Source organism: Salarias fasciatus, chromosome 8, assembly GCF_902148845.1.
Source record: "Salarias fasciatus chromosome 8, fSalaFa1.1, whole genome shotgun sequence".
NCBI lineage: Eukaryota > Metazoa > Chordata > Actinopteri > Blenniiformes > Blenniidae > Salarias > Salarias fasciatus.
The window spans coordinates 13357552-13380560 of NC_043752.1; the positions used below are offsets into that span (position 1 = coordinate 13357552).

A 23009-nucleotide genomic window follows, 5' to 3' on the forward strand; every position below is an offset into this window, starting at 1 on the left:
CTTTGAAAAATGATAACGGAATTGTCCATATATTTATCTTTTCAAGTTTGACTTCAAAACAAAGCATACTGCCATAAATGGCCGTTTTGATCCAAAATCAATAAAGAGATTAGCCTAAAAATCTCATTTTATAATGAAAAGAGAACATGCAATTCATTCTATATCATAAACTTGAAAAAAAAAAAAATCCACATCCTACAAAGAGTGAGAGCATTTAGTGGCTTTACACCTCGGCTAAATATTTCATCAAAAGTCAAATGTTTCCCCAGTCACTCAGCAGAGCCGCTGTCACTTCGGTTTGTCCTTGCGGAGATGACTGGTGAGGCAGAGCTCTGCCAGGATAGCTATCGCTCACTGTCAGCCGTGACGGCCCGTCACTACCCTGCGCTGCCGATTGCCTCGGCAGTGCCGCGGCAGACATGACGTGCGTGTCACGGCGCCCCGGCGTGACCGAAACGCGTTGTGACGTCCCGCAGTTAGACGTGTCTTCTGACCCATCAGAGAGCCCGTGGAAATGGTGTTAATTTCAGCGAGGTCGTCGTCGCCGAGTCGCGGACAGGACGTGTTAGTTTGTTGGGACTCGGGAGTGAAAGTGTCCGATCGGCGGCATGATTCACTTCTTTAAGTGTCTGACGAGGCTTCACACGTCGCGGCCGCACAACATAAGGCCAGGTGTCTTCTTTGAGCAGCGTAATGACACGCGGGAGAGACGTAAAGTCGACGGCGCACACGCGCATTATGTAGATCTTCCATTTCAGCATCACTGCGCCGGCTCACTGTAACACGAGCACCGAGGGCAGGAAGGCAAAGTCTTTGAAAACCCTCCCCATCATACAAACTGACAAAGGCTTGCTCTTCAAAACCCACAGCCAATCTGTTGATCATTACTTATTTACAACAGCCTTGAGGCCGCAGGTCCTGTAAAAACACATTTGATATAGTATACACCCAGATGTTTTTTTTTTTTTTTTTACTCTGCTTGTTGCAATGAAGTATCCCTTAGGCTACCGCGGCAAATCCCTCTCCGGCATGTCGGCAGCAGATGCAGAGTGAAATAACACATCCACCTGTACTGCAGCGTATTAGCATGGCAAGTAGATGGATTGGTTTGATGGGCCGATATCTAGCTGATGGCTACAGCACAAGAAAAGCCTTCTTTTGTTGCCCCCCCCCCCCCCCCCCCCCCCCCCCCCCCCCCCCTCCCCGAGTGCAGAAATCACCTTCAGCGCTTTAAACTCTAACATCACTTTGAACCAAATCGAACCGGGGCAAACACGCACCTGAAAAACGGAGGCCCCGGATCAAAGGAAATGCTAATGTCGGTGTGTATTTAGTATTAAGCAACAAAAGCCCTTTTGAGAACTGCCGCGTTATTGCTGATATGTAAAATATACCATCATTACACACGGTGCACATGTGTGGGTTTGAGTTCAGAATGTCACGCGTTCATCTGCCAGTTTTAATTAAATTTCACGCGCACTGCTCCACTCTGTGTACACACATCCCTGGCCTCCTTATAGCATGGCACTTAATGACAGTGACTATTACTATTATCATCCCTGTAATGGGCTCTTGTTGAATAACAGTGTTATCTCCAGTCAAGATCAATACGCGCCGATTTAATTCCATGAGACAAGATAAAAGCAAGGTAGCATTTGAATTCGACTTTCATTGTGATGATACATATCATCTGTGGCCTTACGTGCCGAAAAGACCTCAGAGGGATCCGACAATAGATGAATAGCCTTGGGCGATCTCTCCTTTAGAGCCTCTCTGACTGCCTGCTGCTGTCATTAGTGCCAGGCCTGTTTAAGAGCTGCAGTCTGCGGGTGTCACATGAAACCTCGTGGCATCGAGCTCCTCCACGAGTCTGACATGTTTTTACATGAAAGCCGCAGCACAGAAAACCTTCTTCCAGCTACTCCCCATGATATAGGTACTAGTTAGCCCCGCAAACACTGGATTCATCCTGGTATTCACAGGGATCCGAAAAACTGCAAACGTGGATCGCATGTTGGGGAAAGTTTAGAGCTTTCAACACATAATCTGAGTTCACATTTCACATGTTCATCTTTTTAAACCTAGCAAGAAGACAAGGTGACTGCATGGGGCCCGCACAGTGTTATACAGTAGATGAAACAAATAGTTTACACAGTGGACTCTTTTCTTGAAAGAAAAATATCTGAGGATTTCCCTTAAGTTGAGCCTAGAGTGAAAAAATAAATAGATTATTATCAATCGGTGTGTTTGGATTTAGGGATATACATTGACTCAACTGTAACATTAAACATTGTGCAGAATTGTGAGAAACTAGAACCTCTTTAATGTTGCACTATCATGAAACAAAACAGTATTGACAATCAAGGTTCTCAACCGAACTTGGCCTTCATTGGCGCCATTATTGCTGGCAGATCAGGCTCCATCATCACCTACCGTATGATCTTGGGTGAGGAGTTGGGAGAGTTCCTCATGCCTCCATTACGCTGCTTTTTTTTGGGCGATAGCGTCGACTGTTGATCCTCTTCAACTGCAACAAGACGCCAGAGTGTGAGGGAAGAAATGACCAGAAAAAAGAGACAAAAAAACCCACAAAACCTCAACACACACTGCACAATGTGAGGTCGGGGAACACAGAGAGACGAACAGAGACGGGGTGTGGGGCAGAAAACAGTGCGATGGACAGCAAATCATTTGGCGAGACTATGAATGAAGATGAAAACATGCACCGGCGCCATCATCACCCATCATGCCGACTGCTGATTTGTGAGGTTATAATCATCGCTGCGCGCACGTGGAATTCACACGTCATCCTTTCGCTCACTCGGATCACCTCGCGCCACTAATACCTCGGTTCGTTGTCAGCACGGATTTGTTCAGACCCGGACTTGGAAGGCTTCTTGTTGGCCACTAATCAGCCACATTCTCTTTTAATTAAAATAATAACCTGTAAAAAATTAGGCACGCAGCACTTCAAATAAAGTGGTTTTCGTGCCAGTGCTGATTCCCATCTGGATGGCTGGTCTTCCTTCATCTGCAGAGCGCTGCCCTTGGCTCCTATGATTAGGTTGGTCCTGCTGCCAGAGTGATTTATGTACAGCCGAGATGCCCCTCAGACATTGTCTTTATCACTTCACCAAAGAGCACTGAGCTCTTCATAGGGAACGAATTATAAGTTTTACCCCGGAGTAAAGTAATCAGGCAAATATTTTCACAAGCTAATATCGCAGCCGAGGAAAAACAGCTCGACTCCGTCGCAGTCGCTGGTAAAATAAACACATGGAGGAAGAGAAGTGCTTCACTAATAGCACTTTAACAGCCGTCGTTCAGTGGGAATAGCTTGTTATAGGTCGTGGAAAATACACTTGAGTGTCTTTTAACTGATGGTTCAAGCTGTGAGAGGGGTTTTTTCTTTTTTTTTTTTTCTCTAAAGCTGCGAGGGCTTACATTAAAATTAATAAAGTTTCAAAGATCATGCCTCTTCTGCAGATGAACACATGATTTCAAGCACTGCTAGCATGTCAAAGACTGACACCATAATGGAGAGTGCTGAAGCACTGTGGGGGGTGGGGGGGGGGGGCTTCCAGTAGGGAGGGATGCTCCAGCACGCTGGCCCTTCGCATGGCGCTCGGCCTGTTTAATATTTAATGCTTCACAGCTGACAGCTGCACACGCCGGGTCATTAGTACGGAATGCTGTCCATGCTACCACTCCAGACTGGCGAGCACATGCTTTGTTTGTGCCGTTGTTGAGTACAGGCCTGCCAAACGCGCTGACGGAGAGGAGTGGGGGTGGTGGTGGGGGGGTGGAGGTGGGCCTTACGCTGCCTCTGACCGAGCGTGGCGTTACCGCAGCGACCGTGGCGGTGTCTGTATTTCACCAGCAGGCTGCGCGCCCGCTGCAGCCCGCCGGCCTCCTCCGCCGCCGCCCGGCCCACCTGGACCAGGTCCCCGGGGCCCGTGAGGCTCAGTCTGAGAGCGGGGGGCCTGGCGGGGGGCAGCAGGCTCCCCTCGCGGTTGTTTACCAAAGGGACTGACGCGGCGGGCCGGGCGGGGCGGCGGTTCGGTTTGGCGGACTTGTACTGATAAGCTGGCGGCCGGATTAGGGGGGCGTCGTTCACTGCTGAATGAAGAGGAGTCAAAATCAGCAGCTGTACAGCATCAGCATGGTTCACTTCTTCTTCTTGCAGATCCCTGATTTATCCCTTGTTTCCATTCATCCTCTACAGTTTCAATGGAAGATAAAACTATTAAAACATACCAAACAAGCCTTGTGTCAACATTTCACTGCAGAGTAAGGAGCACTTCATGCAAATTATCCTGTAAAATCCTGGAGATCAGTGCTGTTTAACTTTGGGTCACAGACCTTCTAGGGGAGGATCAGAGATCGAGCAGAGGCCCGAGGCTTTGCTGGTTCTAGAATACTTACAATTAGATTATCCCATTTTAAAGAAAATAATGAATTAGACTCATCCTGATCAAACCTGGAAGAATTTCTGTATTTTATACATTAGTGAGACTGTTTCCACCTGTGTTTCACTGTAATGTGTAGTTTTTGACCAATCAGAGGCAGTCTGGGGAGCTCTAATGGAAAACCAGGACGTAATAATAATGATAATAATTATTTTCTTTATTCTACACTGGCAGACGCAGTGTAGTTCCTCTTTATTGTGCTTGTTACAGACTGAATTCTCTCTCTGAGACCATTTCAACATATCAGCATGAATCAGTAGATGTGAAAAGATGAATTATTTGTTTTGTGATTAGAGTGAACTCACCCTTTAATTCTTCGACTTTAAACACCGGATCTGATTTATACTGACTTCAATAGGACCTGCAGTGTGTATGTTAATAAAACATCTTGTGACTCTTATCATAATTAAGGGACAATCACCGGTTTTGGGGGTAATTCTTTCTGGCACACGAATGCTAATGGCTGAATAATTAAAAAAATCTCATTTTTATTTAACACCACTTAACCACTTCATATAGCCACCAATGAAATGTTCGATTTGACATTTACTTTGATATTTATAATAAACATGAATTAATAAATATGCTTTCAGGTGTTCCGGCAATTGTTATGCCACCAGAACAAGGAGGTGACAATGTGGATTAGCAGCAACGAGCTGCGGCGCGCGGTTTATTCCTGATGAGGCCAGAATGAATTTGGTATCCCATCAACCACAAGTGATATAATGGAGGTAAAGCTGGTGAGGATAAAATAGACAGAAGAGGCATGTTTTTTTTTTCTTTCTTCGCCTTCCCCCCACCACCACCAAGTCCAAAAAAATGTCTGGGAGCTAAAACTGGAGAAGAGAGATGATTATTTCAACAGTCAGCTGTCTAGCAGATTATCCTCCCTGCTCCAGACCTCCACTATTCATCTGCCCCGTGTCAAACATGCACAGCACTTCTCCAGGACAACACAATGTGGCATATTTGCTGCCTGTCACAGATCCTGTTAAAGTGGACAGCCCACGAGGTTCATACTCCTGAGAGGGGAGATTAGATCACCTCTCTGCCTTTTAAACACTCCGATGCCTCAAATCTTGCTTTACAATGACGGATTGCGGGAATAATTTATTGCGTTGCCGTTCGCTTCCGGCGTCTTAATCATGGATTTCTTTTTTTTTGTTTGTTTTTGAAGTGCCGATTTCGGTTCATTCGACCTCACAGTGAAGCAGTAGCACCATCTACTGCTGGGCGGGAACTGACACCACACACACACACACACACACACACACACACACACACACACACACACACACACACACACACACACGCACACGAAGCAGGTTCCTGATGCTTTGCATACGCGGCACAGTGATGGATGATGATGGCCTGGACAGCGAGACACAGAAGGTTAGAGACAGTTCATGGGATGAAAGCTGAGGAAGCACAAGTGGACGGGTTAGAAACAGGCCACTGGAAAACAGAGGGAGTACAATAGAAGATAAAAAAAAAACTTACTTGATTTGATATATCCATTATAGCTATTTTTAGCTGGGGAAAATGATGAGACGAATGACAGGTTACAAGGAAGAAAAATAAAACAGGCTGGAATGAAAAGCAAATCATAAGTAACAACTGTGAACTGAAAGCTGGAAGGATTTCGCTTTAAGGCACTTAAAAAAACAAAAAACAAAAGCAAAACAGGAGACGTGCCTTGAAGACAATATGGAAAAAGCAATGAGAAATAAAATGCAGGTCAGTTAGAAATATGATTTTCAGCAATGTGGTCAGTGAGCTTAAACTGAGGAGCAGTGTCCAGGTTTGGAGGTGTGACCGTCACCTGACATACCAACAGTCACATCGGAGTCTAATAAAGATTAGAAAAAGGCTTTCACGTCAAGTTTTAGTTTGTAGGTCTTTAAATTTTCTTGAAAGCCTGTGTTTTCATGTCTAAATCCTTATTTGGCCACAATAAGAGTTAAAAATCTCTAAACTCTCAAGATTTACTTATAGTTTTCCCACATTTTTCTCATTTTTCACCTGCAACCCTCCCCATGAATTTAGTTTTAGGCTAATTTATTCATAAGGTGGGACCAATTTGATATTTTTGCTAAACACAGCCATACATTTTTAGCCTAAAAAAAACCCCACATATTTACTAAAACATTTCTCATTTTAATGATAGATTTGTTGTTTATTTCCTCTCTTTGGTGAGATTAATTGATGCAGAGAATGACTGTATTTCAAAATGACACCGCCTCTTTATACAGTTCAGGTTTAAAATAAAGAAATTAAACTGTTTCAGCCTGACGTCTGCTATTGAAGGAGGTTTCCATGTCCAGACGTGCCTCATTATGGACCTCAGCAGTCGGAGGTGTGCATGCAGCAAAACCTACAGCGTGTCACCGTCTACTGCTTATTTATTTATTTATTTATTTTCTTGTCTTTTCCAAAAGCTGGTCCCCATTCCTCCGCCCTGCCCTGGACAACCTGCTCACATGCACGGAAGTTCCTGTGAGTCACATTCTGCAGCCGTGAGTCCCACACATGCTCATTAGTAACTTATTTCAACCCCTTGCTTACAATAAAGGTCATGCATTGAGCTTAAGGCAGGACAGTGACAGCGATGTTCAAACGGGGACCTTGCTGGTCCTGGCATCTGTCGCCTGCAATCGGAGGGCGCGAGCAGAGTCACAGGACTAACAGGCTAGCATCTGTCCCACAACGAGGGGAAAGCAGAGGGGCGGGGGCCACTCGCCTGCCTGGTGGTTAGGAACTGTCAGGCCGAGTTTCATGACAACCGGTAGCACTCCAAAAATGAAAATGCAAACATAATTTCCATGTCAGGCCGCATAAGGCCCCGCTCGGCGCGTCTCCCCGCGCCGTGTCGACAGGAACTGGAGATCCGCTCCGGCTGCGGCCGGGCGGCGCTCACAGCGCCGGGGTGGAGACGCCCGTGGACGTCCGGCTACACGCAGGACGCGCTTTGATCATCGGGCGCTCGCTAAGAACGTATGACAGTCGACAGTGTTTTCCAGCATATTGTATCAACGCCGGGCAGCCTCAGACACATTCCTCATGCCTCGTGCAATACGTCAGCGTGTATTTAACATGCCCTCTGGCTTTAAAGGGGGGGGGGAGATCACACTTGAATTAAGAATTCATTAGCAGCTCAATTCGGTTCAGGTCAATTCACTAAAATCTAAAACGATACGGCACAGTTCCTCATTCTCCAGGCTTGTGTTCTCTCCTCATATCTCATCCTGCAGTAAAATATTTAGATTTAAATTGATGCTATTTAGGTTATTCTTAAAAAGATGAAGTTTCACTATATTATATTTCTTTAATCGAGGACATGCATCTTCAGATTTGTACTATAGTCAAGGCTTTGGGTGGAATTTCCTTTAAGAAGAGATTTTTCTCGGTTTCTCACTGAAAATCATAAAACACTGAAGCAACACCTATATCCATGACGGTGACGACGACAGCTGCTGGAGCCAGACAAGCTACAGAAAACGCAGCACAGTTCACAGAGTGCATGTTACACACAGCGAAGGGCACATATCATGGCGACAACTTACAGGCACGTAAAGTGGTCGAGCAATCATTAACAGAGACAGCAGAGAGTGGGATGTCCCGTCGAGGGGAGTCCGTGTTACAACGCACATTAACCGGCATGCAAGAGCAGTCCCGCTCTGAGCGGCCGCAATCAAAACAACATGCCAGGCTCATTTTCTGGTAGGCGGCCGTCTTGGCTACAGTCACGGGTTCAGACGAGAGGAGAGGAAGAGCAGGTTAATGCTGGGGGGGCCGTTCTGGAGGGAGAGGGGACAGAGACAGGGCACAGAGGAAAGCTGCTGCTGCTGGGATCAACTACATCAACGCCGTCTAGGAGGGGGTTTCACGTGTGTGCTTGTCCAGGTAGATTACATAACTTCCAGTTCCGGGTTTATTGGGCAGGAAGTTTTTTTGCTGTCATCTCTGTGAATTACACCATTTTTGGTAAATACGTCAAATGATAAAGTGCTTTCCTTAAAATAAGATATCTCCCCCCCCCCATTCCTCATCCTAGTTCCTGTCAAGATGTGCTCTTTTCTCCAGGAAGCTGCTTTTGACAAAGTGCAGCGAGGACATCTGCTGGTGGTCTTGAGAATTACTGACTCCAAGCAAGCGTGGATGAGATGTGGATGCAGGAGACGCTACAATAACAACGGATCCTCTAACACTTTTTTTTTTTCAATGCAATATACAACTCTCGCTCGTGATTTTACTGGATCTTTCTCTTCTCGGTTATAAGAAGCAGACGTGCACATGAAAACAACAACAAAGAAAAGGAATCCAGGCAGCGTCAAACCTCGACACATGCAACACAAACGGTACATTCAGACAGCTCGCTTCAATCGGTGCATTTTCAGAGTGGAAACAAATCTTCATTACTCACTATATATCACTATTATGTGTTTTTTTTTTTGTGTGTTTGTTAAGTTTTTAAAGAATGGTGTGCCACGTTCCCAAGCAGCAGGAAAAAAACAAAAAATACATCAAACATCAATGTTAAGTGTCAGCTGGAAAGGTTACAACAAGACGAGCTGTGAAGTAGGGGAGCAGAGGAGCAAATAATCCATCAGTTAGCAGTCCGGTAAGGTCACAAGGTCAGAGATAACGTGATCACAGGTGAACAGAGGAAAATGGAGAGAACATCGGCACAGGTAACGAAATAAACATTAATCTGAGAATAATCCCATGGAATTAATCAGTGTCCCATTATAAAACTAATAAGCTGCTCATTATTACTGTAATCATTTTGGCTATTTTAAATGTAATGAAGCCAATAATGGAATGACTTTAAATAAAATATAAGAGTAAAATTACATTTCCATCATTGAAACAGAGCGGTCCACAGTGAGTATCCTCAGTAAATAAGGGAAATATATCATCCATGTTTTTTATGAGCAAACTGCACAAAAATTGCAGCAAAAACACTGAAGGAAGTGTAAATAAATTGCAAGTCTGCATTACTGGCTGCAGTTGTTAAAACTAACAATATAGCGACTTACAGTAAGATACTAGTATCTGTAGGATGTTCGGACAATCTGACTTATAGCAAACTGGCATTGGTTTATGCTGGGGAACTGACAGATTACAGACAAAAAAAAATAGAAAAATATGAGTTATTTCTTTATTGTAACAATACAATAAAACTTAAACCACTACAAAACCTTTTTACTTTCCTTATTGAAACCCAGAATATCTCATTTAATTCCAATAACTGATTGCTAAAAAGATTTTTGATCTTTATTTACGAGCACATTGTTTCATTCCATCACTTACATTTCTTGCAGCCGCATTTCTTGATCCTCTTGGGGTCGGTGATGTCGTCGTGGCAGGCCTTACAGTAGAAAAGCGCCCTGTGGACAAAAAAGACAAGTTGGCTCCACATTTTATATATGAGCACTTTCAGTTCGCTTCAGATCACATTATTGATAGAAATGTATTTCAGGTACTGATCAATATCTGAGATTGATCAAAAGTCAAGAAAACGCCGCGTTTCTTTAAAGATCTATGACGCTACGTGAAGTGAAGCTTTGATTTATGACCGGAAGCTGCTTTATTAAGTCATATCAGCCATTTTTCCACATTTTATAGCCCAGTGACAGTTTGATTGATCTTCGCATCTCATCGATTACCTCTTTACTTCTTTGGCATCGCTGGCGATGAAGAAGCCCAGCGTCCCCTCCTGCATCTTCACGTGGTTTCCGGGGTTTATCAGGGTGCTGCGAGGATCCACAGAGCGGAGACGTCACGGCACGGAGCTATATCACAGAATCTGCGCCACTTGCAATCGCTGGCAGCGGCACAAGCCGCCGGGATTAGTTTCCCAACTCATTTGGCAAGATCGGCCCGTCTATGGAGCGCAGATAGCAGCGACACTTCGAGAGGCTGCGAATGAGCGTTAATACTCCCAAAAAGACAGAAAAAAAACAGTAAAACAAAGCTTAAAGAAGCCAACTGCTTGAGAACTCTCTGTGATGTTAACACATTTATTTTTTGTTTGCAGTCAAACAGGGAAGCGAGTCCAAGTTTCCTGGTGGCTGAAAGTAAACAGTGATATTAAAGTTTTTGCATTCACGAACTGTAATGGGAGCCGCTTACCTGCTCTCCCTCTGATCAGACTTGTACTCTATCGCGATGAGGAGCAGCTTCAGCTTCACGTAGCAGAGCCTGCGAAACACAATCGGTTTCATTTCAAGCCCTCGTTTATATTTCTTATACTGATTTATTTGTGTTTCACTAAAAAAAAAATGTTTGAAAGTTCTTACTCGCAGATGACTGGAAAGGACAAACCCACGAAGGCACTGGACAGATACTCGGTGTACATCTCGTTGGCCACTCCTTCCAGGTAGTACTTCTGCCACGTGTCCTCCTCAATCTGCAACAAGGAGATAAGCTCATAAAATCACAACAAAACAACAAAAAAGAAGACGTAATGCCAGCTCATTGACTTTCTCCAACTTCTTTCATCCCTTCCCACTCGCCGGATGCGGCACTCAGGTCACATCTGGCATGATTATTACTCCCCATTCAGACTCTTTTTCAAGGCCAACTTCACTTCCAAAGCTAATCCAGTGAGGAGAGATGGCTGAGTACCTTGATGAAGGACCTCATGGAGAAGAGGTTGGCCAGCATGGTGGACAGGCCCTGAGCCAGGCAGCTCTGGGCGATGAAGCCCAGCTTCAGCTCCGCCAGGCAAATGGCGTCGTCTCCCTCCTTCCAGTTCCAGCTGGGGATGTTCAGAAGGTGGGCCTGGGGGGGGGGAGGAACGCAGGATTTAACAGATTATAACAACTCACAAATGAATATCAACACAAAGCGCTGCCTCAGACTGTTTAAAGGAAGCAAACCTTGTTGTGGTACTGCAGCATCTGGGTGATGATCCTGATCTTCGGATGGTAGTTCTTGATGGATATCACCCTGAGGCGGGACGAACAAGGATGGAAATCAGTATTTTCTTCCTCTTTTTTTGATTTCTCATTTAAAAAAACAAAAAAAAAACACAAATAAATCAGAAACGGTGATGTTACGGTACCTCATGATGTTGGAAGCGTCCTCGGCGTCGGGGTCGGCGCAGTACTTGTTGGCTAAGATCAAGCAGGCGTCGGCCGATTCAATCTGAGAGGAAACGTGAACATAATAAACTCTGAGCTCTTCAGGAGTTCAGGACGTCAGCAGCTCGTCTCCGAGGTCAAGGTTACCTTGACCCTGGCCAGGTCGTGCGGGTTCAGGACGGACCCCTGGTAGAACTCGACCTGGGTGAAGTGGCGTTTGAACAAGGCTTCCAGCTCAAGATTAGGGGAAATACTGAGAGTCACACAAAAACAAACAAACAAACAAATCTTAAAATACTTCTGAGATTATTTCAGAGAAATCTTCAGAACTTCAAAGTACTCACTTATGGAGAAAAACAATTTCTACATTGACATCGTCCCTGTCCTTGTGTAGGAAGTCTTTTAGAAAGTTGGACACACTCTCGAGTGTGATGTGACCGCAGACCACGATGTGCCTGCAAGACGAGGTGCAGAGCGATCATGAAGGCCGAGTCAGCGGCAACACACACACACACTCTCACACACACACTCACACACACACACTGGTGTTTTATCTTTGTCTTTGCGCTGGAATCAGAAGGTAAAAACGTGAGATGAGGGGAGTGAGATGGACTCTGGGGGGCTGATGGGAGGTCAGAGTAGAGGAAGGTCAGACTGGATTAAAATATCAGATTATAGGATTGATTTGTTTAGATGGAGATTATGGAATCAAACAGTTATTTCCCACAGGTCACAACCTTTCACATAAAGATCCAGTCTATTTTTATTTATGCTTTATATTTATCAGACCTAAATGTATATATTGTTTTTTTAAAGAATGTCATTTCGGGCGTTTACTTGGGCGAACATTTTATTTTGAAGTGCTGCTGCGTGAGAAGAGCCACCACTGGAAGTCTCACTGTCCTGCAGTGAGGTGCAATAAACACACTTTCAATCCACTTCCTGAAGTCATTTGTAAAAGAAAAACAATGAGAAGTAAAAGACAGAAACAAAGAACAGTTGGAAAGAGAACAATAGAGACACTAATAACCACATTAAAGATGAACATGCTCTTATTTTCTAGTGATTTTAAAGCATAAAAGCTGGGTGATGATGAAATGTACCTCTTGTGGTAGACGTGAATATTACCGCTGTCTCGACTGCATATTTGTGTGAATCCAAACACAATAAGGCAGCGTGTCTATCGAGATAATTTCCTACAGGATGTTCGTCACACATTATACTGTATCATTTATTTAACTGTCAATACTGTGAACAATGAAGCAGAATTCAAAATCACACAAATGGGAAGTAACAAATCAACTGAAATGGTGACATTTCAAATTTATAAAGCAATTGTTGTGATCTTTTAACAAGGAGGGGCCATAATTTGGTTTAAAACAAAGTTTTCTTCAACCTGCTACTCCGAGCTGTGCTTTATTGAAGGCACTGGCAGAACGTCACTGTATCTAGAAACAGCTGAATGAACAACAAAGGAAGAGTTTGACATCTTGGGAAACTGTGCTTATCCATATGTAATGCTGAGATTTAGGACAACAGAATCGATGCTTCATGCACATCTCATCATTAGCATTGCGCTTAAAATATGTCATCAAGTCATATTTTGCACCACAGTGCAGGAAATGCAGAGGAAAAGCTTCACTTCAGCCATTTCTATAACGTGTAGTAACTTGAATTATTGATAGAAAGAATTTTAAATAAATGAGATTTCAATGAATGAATTCAGAACTGATTTAAAGCAGGCACATTCACAAATAATGTCATCTTTCTCTGACTGTCTGGTCAAAGTGCCTGGAACAGGTTACGTTACAGGTGGATTTATATTTCACACGCCGCCGTGACGCTGCAGTCCTAACTCTCAGCAAGAAGGCTCCTCGCAGTGTTTCCCCACTCTGTCAAAGTTTTCCTCTAAACTCAAGGTTTTCTGTGTCGGTCAGACTGAAGATTAAGGCCAGGAGTGTTCGAGAAGCAAAGCGTGGGAACTGAAAACAGCAGAGCAAAGTTTTTCGAGGACAGAAAAACTGGAAATTTGAAGAAAAAGAAACATTAGCAGGAAGCAAGCAGAGGCACACAGGACTGAATGAATGAGTGGCGTTTCCTTCTGAGAAAATAAGAGAATTATGAGAATGTGTCTGTCATGGCTGCTTAATAAAGGGTATTTACACAATAAAATACCAGTATGTATTGAATAACTGATTGTAAATTGTTAATCTTCAACAAAACTTATACAGTCATGCTTAGATTGTGCACGGAACGGTGCATTAAACACAAACAACAACAGATCATTTGAAATAAAAGTGATGTCATGGTAGTTTATCAGATCTAAATAATTTTTAGTTTTCTACTTTTGTCTGTTCGTCAGCCTCAGATTGGAGGTGGGGTCAGGAGAGGATGTGTGAAGAAAGAAAAATGAAAATGGTTCACAAACACAACTTTGTCACATGTACTGACAATTCGCACGAAATACAAATAATACAAAACGAAACATGAAGGATTTTCTCAGAAAACAAACTGTGGTTTGTGTCATTATGGAGAAAAGAGTTTATTAGCTTTTAAAGTGTCATTATAGTATCTTTTTTTAACAAGAAAATAGACCACATTTGTCTTATAACTCGATTTGTATAAATATGCACAATAATAATAAGAACGCATATCTATACAGCAACTCTGAAACTATTGTTACAAATGACTTAAAATTAGATTTAAAAAAACTGGACAGTGCACACAATTCACTGGAAACTCAAAACTTAAAAATAAATACATAATCCAGTAGTGACGCTTTAGAAAAATCTGCAAATTTATAAACTTTATTTTTCTTCATTTCCACATTAAAGATTATCCTCACCCAACATTTATATGATCCTTTGACGAGGAAATAATCTCCAGTAGTTTAATGAACAAACACAGTTTAAATAAGCGGGAAAATCCTGCATGTTCTACATTAATGCACAACATAACATCTATAAAACCACAATGAAAATATCCATCTTAACAGGATCTTACACAGTAAGATGGATATTTCTTTGCAGTGTAAAAGCAGACAAGCAGCAATGACAGCTTGTACACATGTAAAAAAAGCATCAAACACATCGATCATGGCCAAGTTCTTCAGTCACAGTGTGACTTCAGTGTTCATTGAGATCCTTACATCTCAAAAATCCACAGTTTCCCGATGTTCAAGTAAAAAGTAGGTCACCTCTTTACGAGAGGAACACTTGAGTCACACAAAACCACACCAGTACAAGTTTGCTGTTTTCTTTCTTTTTTTTTTTTCTTATTTGTTTGACTTACTTTCTGCCTCTGGTCGAGTTATAACTCCCTCCATATTTCTTCCGATTAAGGATGAGAGCAGCAATTTCTGGCACGTAGCGAGCAAACATGGCCTACATGCATGGAAAAGAAAAAGAAAAGTGCATGCAGAGAAGGTTCTACTGCGGCGGAGGCAGTAGAGCCTCCGTGAATACTTACTTTCTCCCATTAACCGCACTATAGGAACCACCATATTTCTTGCGGTTTCCTATTAACTCTATGATTTCAGGGACGTAGCTTGCAAACATGGCCTAAGGGAAAGATAGGAGACAGAAGAAGAGACTAAAAAAAAAGACAAGCAAAGAAGAGCACGTCCTCTATTTTAGGTTTAAGGAAGTCCGTAGAGGGAAGCGACTGCGTGTGCAGGAATGGTTTGATTTTTTTGTCTGGTTAATGAGAAGACTGAGAGAGGAAATCGGAAACGTGCCGTCCGTTCAAACTGAGAGAATGTAACCTGAACGCTCGCCGCAGGTACATTGCAGATGTGGAGAAAAATAAAGAATGGAAATGAAAAAAAAAAAAAAAGGAAATTGAAAGAGCTAATATTTACAGGTACTGGAAGAATAAAGGAGAAAAATGAAAGCTGGTGAGTGGCGTGCTGATCTGCAGTGGAAAATTAAGAATCATAAAAATCAAGAAAAAGCCTTATTTGCCATGTTTTGTCCAGCAAACACGCGTCGGGTTGATTTGAATAACGCAGCTCAATGGATGGCAGAGACAGCTTTTTATACTGTTTAACAATATTAGCCGTGTGAGATATTTTTTCGTTATTGTACAAAATGTGTCCTTATCTGTGTTAATAGTGCAATCACTGAGCTTCAGCTTGAATAATTCTTAAAAGAAATATACAGGTAAATTACAAACAACCAAGTTATCACCCATTACACCCAGATTATCCACAACCTTCACCCATACCGAGGTTTTCTGAAGCAAAAAAACGAATGTGATTTCACAACAAATAAATAACTAAACACTTTGTAGTCTCCTTAAATCAGTTTCAGCTAGCTTTAATTTCACTGAACGTAAACATCAGATTTTTACACTTTCTATATACTTGTGGATGTTTGTGCAGAAGACGATAAAGAGTGTAATGTGGCTTCATCCATGATGCTGCGTTATAGAAATCATCCTCGCCTCGCTGTGTTTGTTGGAAGGGGGAGGGGGGGCACCTGAAACCAATATATTCAATCACAGATGCAAAAACCCTCAGATCCTATCAAAATGCACTAAAACAGGAATTCAGTATGAAACCTGAATGAACAATGATCAAGCAGGTGATTCGTACATCACATCATGCCTCTGCATCAACAACAAGTCAGCTGATTCCCGGCGTCTCCTGACGCCAGGCCGGAGGCTGTCATGTGATCGAGGCTTTTTAAACAGGAGTAAGAAATGAGAGGGGTTTTTACCAAACCACCGAGGATGAAGAAGACCATAAACAGGCGGCCCAGGGTGGTTTTTGCATAAACATCTCCATAGCCAACAGTGGACATTGTAACCATGAGCAAGTAGACACATTCCCAGTAGGAGAGAGGCTGGGAATTTTGGAAATTTTCCCACGGATCCCCTGAGTTTTCCACCTGGAACAGAAACGGAGATGTGAAACAAGGAACTGACGGGTGTTTTAAAATCTTCTTTTACAGGAAAAATACAGACAAAACGTGTAACAATTAGACAAAGCGCCACACCTTCGCCTCAGTCTGCGTAGCGGCCGCTGACTTACCAGGTGAATGAAGCCTGCTGCAGTGAGCCATGTGCTTATGAAGATTGAACACAGGTTGACCAGCTTAATGGAGTTGCTATTTCAAGAAAAGGCGACATATTAGCTCCGAGTTACTGTTGGCTTGACATTACACCCAAACAAGTCAGCCCAAGGCTTGAACATGCACTATTGATCACATATTTCAGTGGAGGAATTGATGATTTTATTTGACAAATCAATTGTTTGAATGAGATTTATATACAAATTTCTAACAACTTTCTGTTGGAGCTCCTCTGCCCGTCCCACACACGGCTGCAAATGTAAATAATCACATCTTGTGAGCAAAAGTCAGCTTTTAGGATTTATAGGTGTGGGGTTAATACAGAATATATCTTCTAGCTGCACAGTTCCTCCGTGACCTCTGTGCCATTCTTCTATGTTCCGTCAACCCTTTACTGTAATCTGAGTGGAGATTATGTTTCAACATTCTGCCGCTCTATAAGCTCTTCATGACATCTGTGCAGAAAGCAGCAACGCAAAGCGGTTTCATTCAAGACGAACACGGCACAAAATAACGTGGCCAGCGTGCTGAAATGCTGAGAAAAAGTAGTAAAAAAAACAAACTACATCCATGCTTCCTAAAACAAAACCATCATGCAAAAGGGAAAAAAAAACAAAAACAAAACATCACAAAGCACAAACTGAGAAAAAAAGTTGAAGATGAGACGTTAATACACTTACCTCGTCTTTAGTATATTCAAAAATTGCAAAATTTCTGAGAACTGTATCAACCTTAAGGCCCTTAAAAACCTCAAACCTGTGAAAAGAAGACCAGTCAGAGATTACTACAGGTCACAGCGGAGGCATCACAGACAATTCGATCGCAGCTTCAGAACGATACCTTTCATACTTTCATCCATGTTTATGAGTTTCAACGGATTCATTTTCAGAAGAGCAGTCGATTCCGACCCACCAAGCGCTCGCTAACGAAAGAAATCTAATTGTGTGTGGGGAAAAAAAAACTCGCAAATAAGCTCAGCATCCCAGATATTTCGTCTTCATCTCATCAGTTTTAATCCAGTGAGCGCTCCGGCCTCTACCTGAAACACGCCTGGACGAAATGAGAGCCTGGATTAGAGTGAAGACAGGTGGACTCCGCCACTCAGACGTGACGTCAAATCCCCAAATTTCTGGGTACGAATGAAATGAAAAGTGGGGAGGATGGGAGGCTGTTCCAGGACGGCACGGCATCAACGAATCAACAGTGACAACTCCGGCCTGCTGAGCCGTATCATGCACGGGAGATTGCAATCTTCTTTCTATGTACGTGTTTCATTTAAGCCAGTAATCCACTGCGAAATCACCTCTAATCAAAAAAAAAAAAAAAAAAAAAAACAAGAGTTCCTGTTTGAAACAAGGAACCTCCCACAATCTGAAAGCCAAATGATTTATAGTTAAATCTTAAAAGGAAAAAAAAAAAGAAAGCCGCATCCTCAATACCATCAGGCTTTGCAAACAATTAAGAGCCACCTCTGCCAAGCCAGCAATCAAGTAAAATCCATCTCCACGTGCACTAATGGCACCGGCCGGAGAGGATTTGAGCCGCTGCCAAATGACACAAATCAGGCAAGTCCGACTCTCCCAAAAAATAAATAACCGATCTTTAATAAAATGACGTGGACCGTGGCGAGCCTCGCCAGGGCTCCAGCGCTTGCCGGCTTTGGAAGCAATAATACACACGGAATCCTGAACCCGGTCCAGCTGCGGCCGAGTCCGAGGAGCGCCGGACGTGCCAGCGTGCGGCTTTAGAGGAGATCCCCCCTCCCCGGTTTCCCACGTCCCGCCGCTCTTACCCCAGTAGGAGATTACATGGAAGCACGCGCCCAGGCTGTAGCAGATGCTGTCCTGGTCCTCCTTGTCGGCGACCTGCGGGTGGCCCATCCTGACCCTGTAGCCCTTCTGGAAGAGCTCCCCGGTCGATTTCTTGCGTCTCCTCGTATTGGAGGCGACGGCCTGAGAGTGGGCGCCGCCGTCGGCGCCCCTGTACACTAACATCTTAGTGGGGATCATGTCGAGAAAGTTTTCAAAAAATATAAAGAATCTTCCCAAAAACCTCTTCAGAAGCAAAATTCTCCCTCAAAAAATAGGATAAATCCAGACACTTGCACCCGAACGGCTGGCATCAAGCACGTCTCGGTTTAAAAGAAGCATTTTGATGTGATTTACCTCGGACCTTTACAGTATCCTCACGGTCATCGAGTCCATCCGGCGAGCTTAAAGCAAACCCTTTCCCCATCAGGATATTAGAGTTTAAGCTCCTTTAGCATTCATCCAGGGAAAGGAAGAGGCCAGACCCTGAGTCTGTCCATCAGCCGGCTTCACAATGTAACCTACATCTCGGCTTTATAACGCCACGAACTGCTGATTCCATTCTCTAATCTGAGGCAAGAACAGCGTGTTTCTCTGTCTCACGCTGGCGACAGGAAGCGAGCCATGTGGACCGCCAGCGCGGCTGTGTGTGTCAAAATGAGGGGCTTTTTTGGCAACCTTTGTGTTTTTCTACGGATTTAGCGATTTGACAATAATCCCTAAATGAATCGCAGCTGATGTAATAATTCTTATTGTAGTCCATGTTTGAAATAAATGCACAGCGTGAAAAAATGCTGGAAATACACCTGGTTGAAATCAAATGCAAAGATGCTTAGTTTGTAAAAAGTATCTTTATAGTTCACAATAAAGTTAAACTTATGTGGCCTTAAAGTAGTTTAAACTTTAGATACTCAACTAAAATATCCCATGTCACTCACTCTTTTATAAACTTTATTCAGTTAAAATATAAAACTACATAGTTTTGTGTGCAAAAATCACCAGAAAACAATCAGAAACAATCAGCAGTCACCTCTGGGGGTCCTGATCATCATTCTGTGGTAGACTTTGTATTTTCAGACCCTTCCATAAAGCGAATCTATCACTAATTGTCGTATTATTTGTTCTTGAACATCATCTCAGCAGGGGAAAGCTGCGACATGTGGCTCCCGTCAAAACAGGAATATGTTATTTGGAAGAGTGACGCTGCAGCTGATTTATTCTCGCTGTCAGAGACAAATGTGTTGTTTATATTAACGCGTGCAGGAGGTCAGGATTTCAGCTTGCAGACGACAAAACCGAAGACAAACACTGCTATTAGCCTCTGCGGGTCGTTTCTGCGTCGAGCGTCTGGAGGCGGATTCCAGACGGCATCCGAAAGCGTGCGTCGCTCATGAATGAGAGGATGTCAGAGCACGGTGGTTCCAGTGTATCTGTGTCAAAGCGTCCAGGCAGCAGGACGGGCAGATTGGCGGTCTTGGCCCATCGCCCTCTGGAATGTGGACTTTCTGATGGGAGCGGAGAGTTTGACAGCTGCTGAGCTGGTTACGACCCCCGTCACCTGTTTGACCTCCGCTTCACAAAACACACAATCGGCCTCTAATCCGTCACCGCCAATCACTCAGCAGCCACGCTGAGGCAGATTAAGGGAAAAGGGATTTTATATATACATATTCTTTTGTATATTCCGGGTCGATATGGAAACAAAAAGACAGAATGCACCATATAGAGAAATGATCAGTGGCACCAAAACATTTTGAAACGTTTCATGAATGAAGCCACAGCATAAATACCAAAATAAAATCCCAACAATGGTCCGATTTGTCCACTAGATGGCACCAGCAACCAGCACTGCTTCAGCTTCAGTCACAGGAAGCGATCAGCTGAGAAACACACACATGAACATTATGCAACTGCACCTAACAGACCGTCAGAGAGGTGTTCATGTTCACAGAGAGGCAGATGTGATCGCTTCGCTCCGAAGCTGACCGGAAAGACGAGAGAGCGACAACACCCCGAATAATCCTCTAATTCCTCACAGGTCTCTCCGAGCGACGAGCTTCACACATTTAGTAGATTGACTTCTATTTTCACCCACAACAAAGCCTCTGTTACCTGTTTTCATCCGTCCGTGTACTTTTTAATCACAGCACAATTACTAAAGGGAGATGAGCTGGTTTCTCTGCTGTGGGGGTGAAGGACAGGTGAGACGGCTCACACCCAACGACCTCTGACCTCAAATAAACAAAGCTCATGAAGTTCATGAGTGATCATGCGAATCACTGTTCATACTGAGTTTAGATTGGGAGGTGTGTGTTTATTCCACTGGGCGGCACCGCAGGCTGCCCGGGCGTGTGTGTGTGTATGTGTGTGTGCCACCTTACCAAGCCAGCTCCTGTTGAGATACACCGACACGAAGACGGGGGGAACCGTGAAGAAGTCCACCACCGAGTTCACCTCCAGCCAGAACCACAGCTTGTCGTTGGCAGCAATAAACTGCAGGAAACAAGATGTTTCAAATTCAAATGCAAAGAAACCGTATCTCCTCTCTGAACTGCAGGAACTTCGACTTACACGGAGGCCAAAGTACAGCAGGAAGAAGACGTTGAAAGCCATGTCGATCTGCAGCGTGAAGTCTTGGTAGAAGTTCTGACACGACTCGATTGGACTATTGAAGACAAAAAAGAAAAACAGCGTTTGCATGATAATAGAGACGGTGCTGCACTGGAAGTTTTAAAAGTAGTGACATATTTCTTTTTGCAAGAGTAATTTATCAAAGCTTAAACCCAAAAGATGCATTCTTCTTTTCCTGAAATGCATTTTTACATCTTTACAGAGTGCAATAGTTGTTGTTTTTTTTTATTTCCAAAGGCTTTTCTGTTGAGGAAGAGCATGCACGTATTTGTCACACAAGCAGTAACTTGTTCATATACCTCATTAACCCTTAAATAACTGCAAAGCAATCTGCTGGAGGAATCCTTTATGATCCGTATTGTCTCCCTCCGTCTCGTTGACGTTTGATGCGAATGTTCAGTCAAACATGGGTGGAAGTGCAGCACCGAAGCAGTAGTTTAAGGGTTAAAAGCATGCAAAGGGTTTCATGTCTGCTTTCATGGAGTCAGGCAGCCATAGCAAATGCTAGCAATGCAGTGAAGGCTCACCCTCAAAAAGCTTGTATCTGGCACGAGAAATCCAAATAAAGAGAAATGATTAACCACGTCACAGTAGATGTAGGAGGTTAGTATGACTGTGAATGAGCATCCATGAGCTGGAAGTTAGAAATATGTCTGACTTGTTCACACCTGAAAGGAAAACTGTACATTCAGAGCTGAACACAACAGCGACAGAAAACAATTCAAGTTATAAAGAGTTAAGAATGGAAAACAGGTTGGTTTCTCTATTAGAGGGGGAGTGATGGTTAGTTGTGTTAAAATGAATGTTTGTTCACACTGTCAAAATGAAGCAATCGGACTACAAAATATTCAAAATTATCCTTTTTCTAATTGTTAAAATTAGTATTTGGGTTTGAGAAAATGCAGATTTCACAGTTTTTCTTTTGCTGACTGAAATAAGCCAAATAAACATGGATGACTTTTGGATTATCTGTTATAATTAAGCAGTTTGAAGATTCTTCATCTGAACTTTGGAAAGTTTTTCTTCCATGTTTTGAAACCAGATAAACTATATTTACTGGCAAAAGCTTGGAACATGCATGTTTTCATACATTCACCCTCACAGTACTGATGCTCACACTACTTCTCTATAAAGAGTGATGTTTTTTTAATCTCTGTAAAACAAACGACACAGTTTTGATATTATTGAGTGATCGTCAAACCTTACGCAAAGATGAATATAATTTATTTCAGCGTGTTCCCAGCAGGAAAGTGAATTCAGTGACCTAACAGAATAATATCTCGATGACCAAAGACTTCAATTCAGACCAGGCCTCTCAGAGGTTACTCAACATGCTTTTAATGTGTCTAAAAATAATCGGTCTTCCACAATAGATGGTCACAAATCACTCAAAAAATCTCTTGAATCTCCAGAGTAATAGACAGAAAATATGAAATAATGTTCTGAGTAACTATGAGCACGATTCCGGATCATAACCACTGTGCTAAAGAGCGTTAAAGGACAGGTCAGTGTCGCTGACCGGGCCCCTGTCTGTTCATGTGTTCACGTGTCGTCTACCTGCAGGGCCCCTGATCCTCAAATTCATAAGCTCCACTAATGCACACTGCATCGCTCAACAGCTGCGGACTCCCCCCCCCCCCCCCCCCCCCCCCCCACACCGTGCGCTTTAATACCACTCAGATTAAGCCAAATTGCTTTTGTTATGTAAAGGAAAAAAAATAAAAGAAAAAAAGAAAGAAACGAGGCATCGTCCGGGCGGAGTTCATAAAGTGACATTAAAGTCCGCCGGGGATTATTCTGAAGCGATCTGATGCTAAGCAGCGATACACAAATGATCCGGCGGTGTTATGATGCAGAGGGCGTCGGTGCGATGAAGACTATCTGTCCTCATCTGCCTCACACACTCCATGCGGCGTCTAATCGAGATTTGCATTAAGTCCG

At 43.3% G+C, this 23009-nt stretch overlaps 1 protein-coding gene across 15 annotated transcripts in view; it reads right to left on the reverse strand.

Annotated features, from left to right (window-relative positions):
- The window catches only part of LOC115393585 (calcium-activated potassium channel subunit alpha-1-like), a 65503-nt gene that overhangs the window by 14024 nt on the left and 28470 nt on the right, over nucleotides 1-23009 (reverse strand). For 5 of the 15 annotated variants that reach the window (XM_030098644.1, XM_030098639.1, XM_030098643.1 and 2 more), the window contains exons 4-21: nucleotides 21009-21102; nucleotides 20819-20930; nucleotides 17310-17385; nucleotides 16590-16665; nucleotides 16276-16446; nucleotides 15026-15117; nucleotides 11902-12012; nucleotides 11705-11810; nucleotides 11539-11621; nucleotides 11354-11423; nucleotides 11100-11255; nucleotides 10772-10881; nucleotides 10605-10673; nucleotides 10139-10225; nucleotides 9783-9859; nucleotides 8033-8206; nucleotides 5970-6002; nucleotides 2434-2527 (exon numbers count right to left, since the gene is read on the reverse strand). In XM_030098644.1, the coding sequence (XP_029954504.1) occupies nucleotides 2434-2527; nucleotides 5970-6002; nucleotides 8033-8206; nucleotides 9783-9859; nucleotides 10139-10225; nucleotides 10605-10673; nucleotides 10772-10881; nucleotides 11100-11255; nucleotides 11354-11423; nucleotides 11539-11621; nucleotides 11705-11810; nucleotides 11902-12012; nucleotides 15026-15117; nucleotides 16276-16446; nucleotides 16590-16665; nucleotides 17310-17385; nucleotides 20819-20930; nucleotides 21009-21102 (1791 nt within the window). Of the gene's footprint in view, nucleotides 1-2433; nucleotides 2528-5969; nucleotides 6003-8032; nucleotides 8207-8892; nucleotides 8902-9782; nucleotides 9860-10138; nucleotides 10230-10604; nucleotides 10674-10771; nucleotides 10882-11099; nucleotides 11256-11353; nucleotides 11424-11538; nucleotides 11622-11704; nucleotides 11811-11901; nucleotides 12013-14848; nucleotides 14941-15025; nucleotides 15118-16275; nucleotides 16447-16589; nucleotides 16666-17309; nucleotides 17386-20818; nucleotides 20931-21008; nucleotides 21103-21595; nucleotides 21613-23009 lie in introns of all 15 variants that reach the window. The other 10 variants (XM_030098650.1, XM_030098648.1, XM_030098652.1 and 7 more) reach the window with 7 other exon arrangements.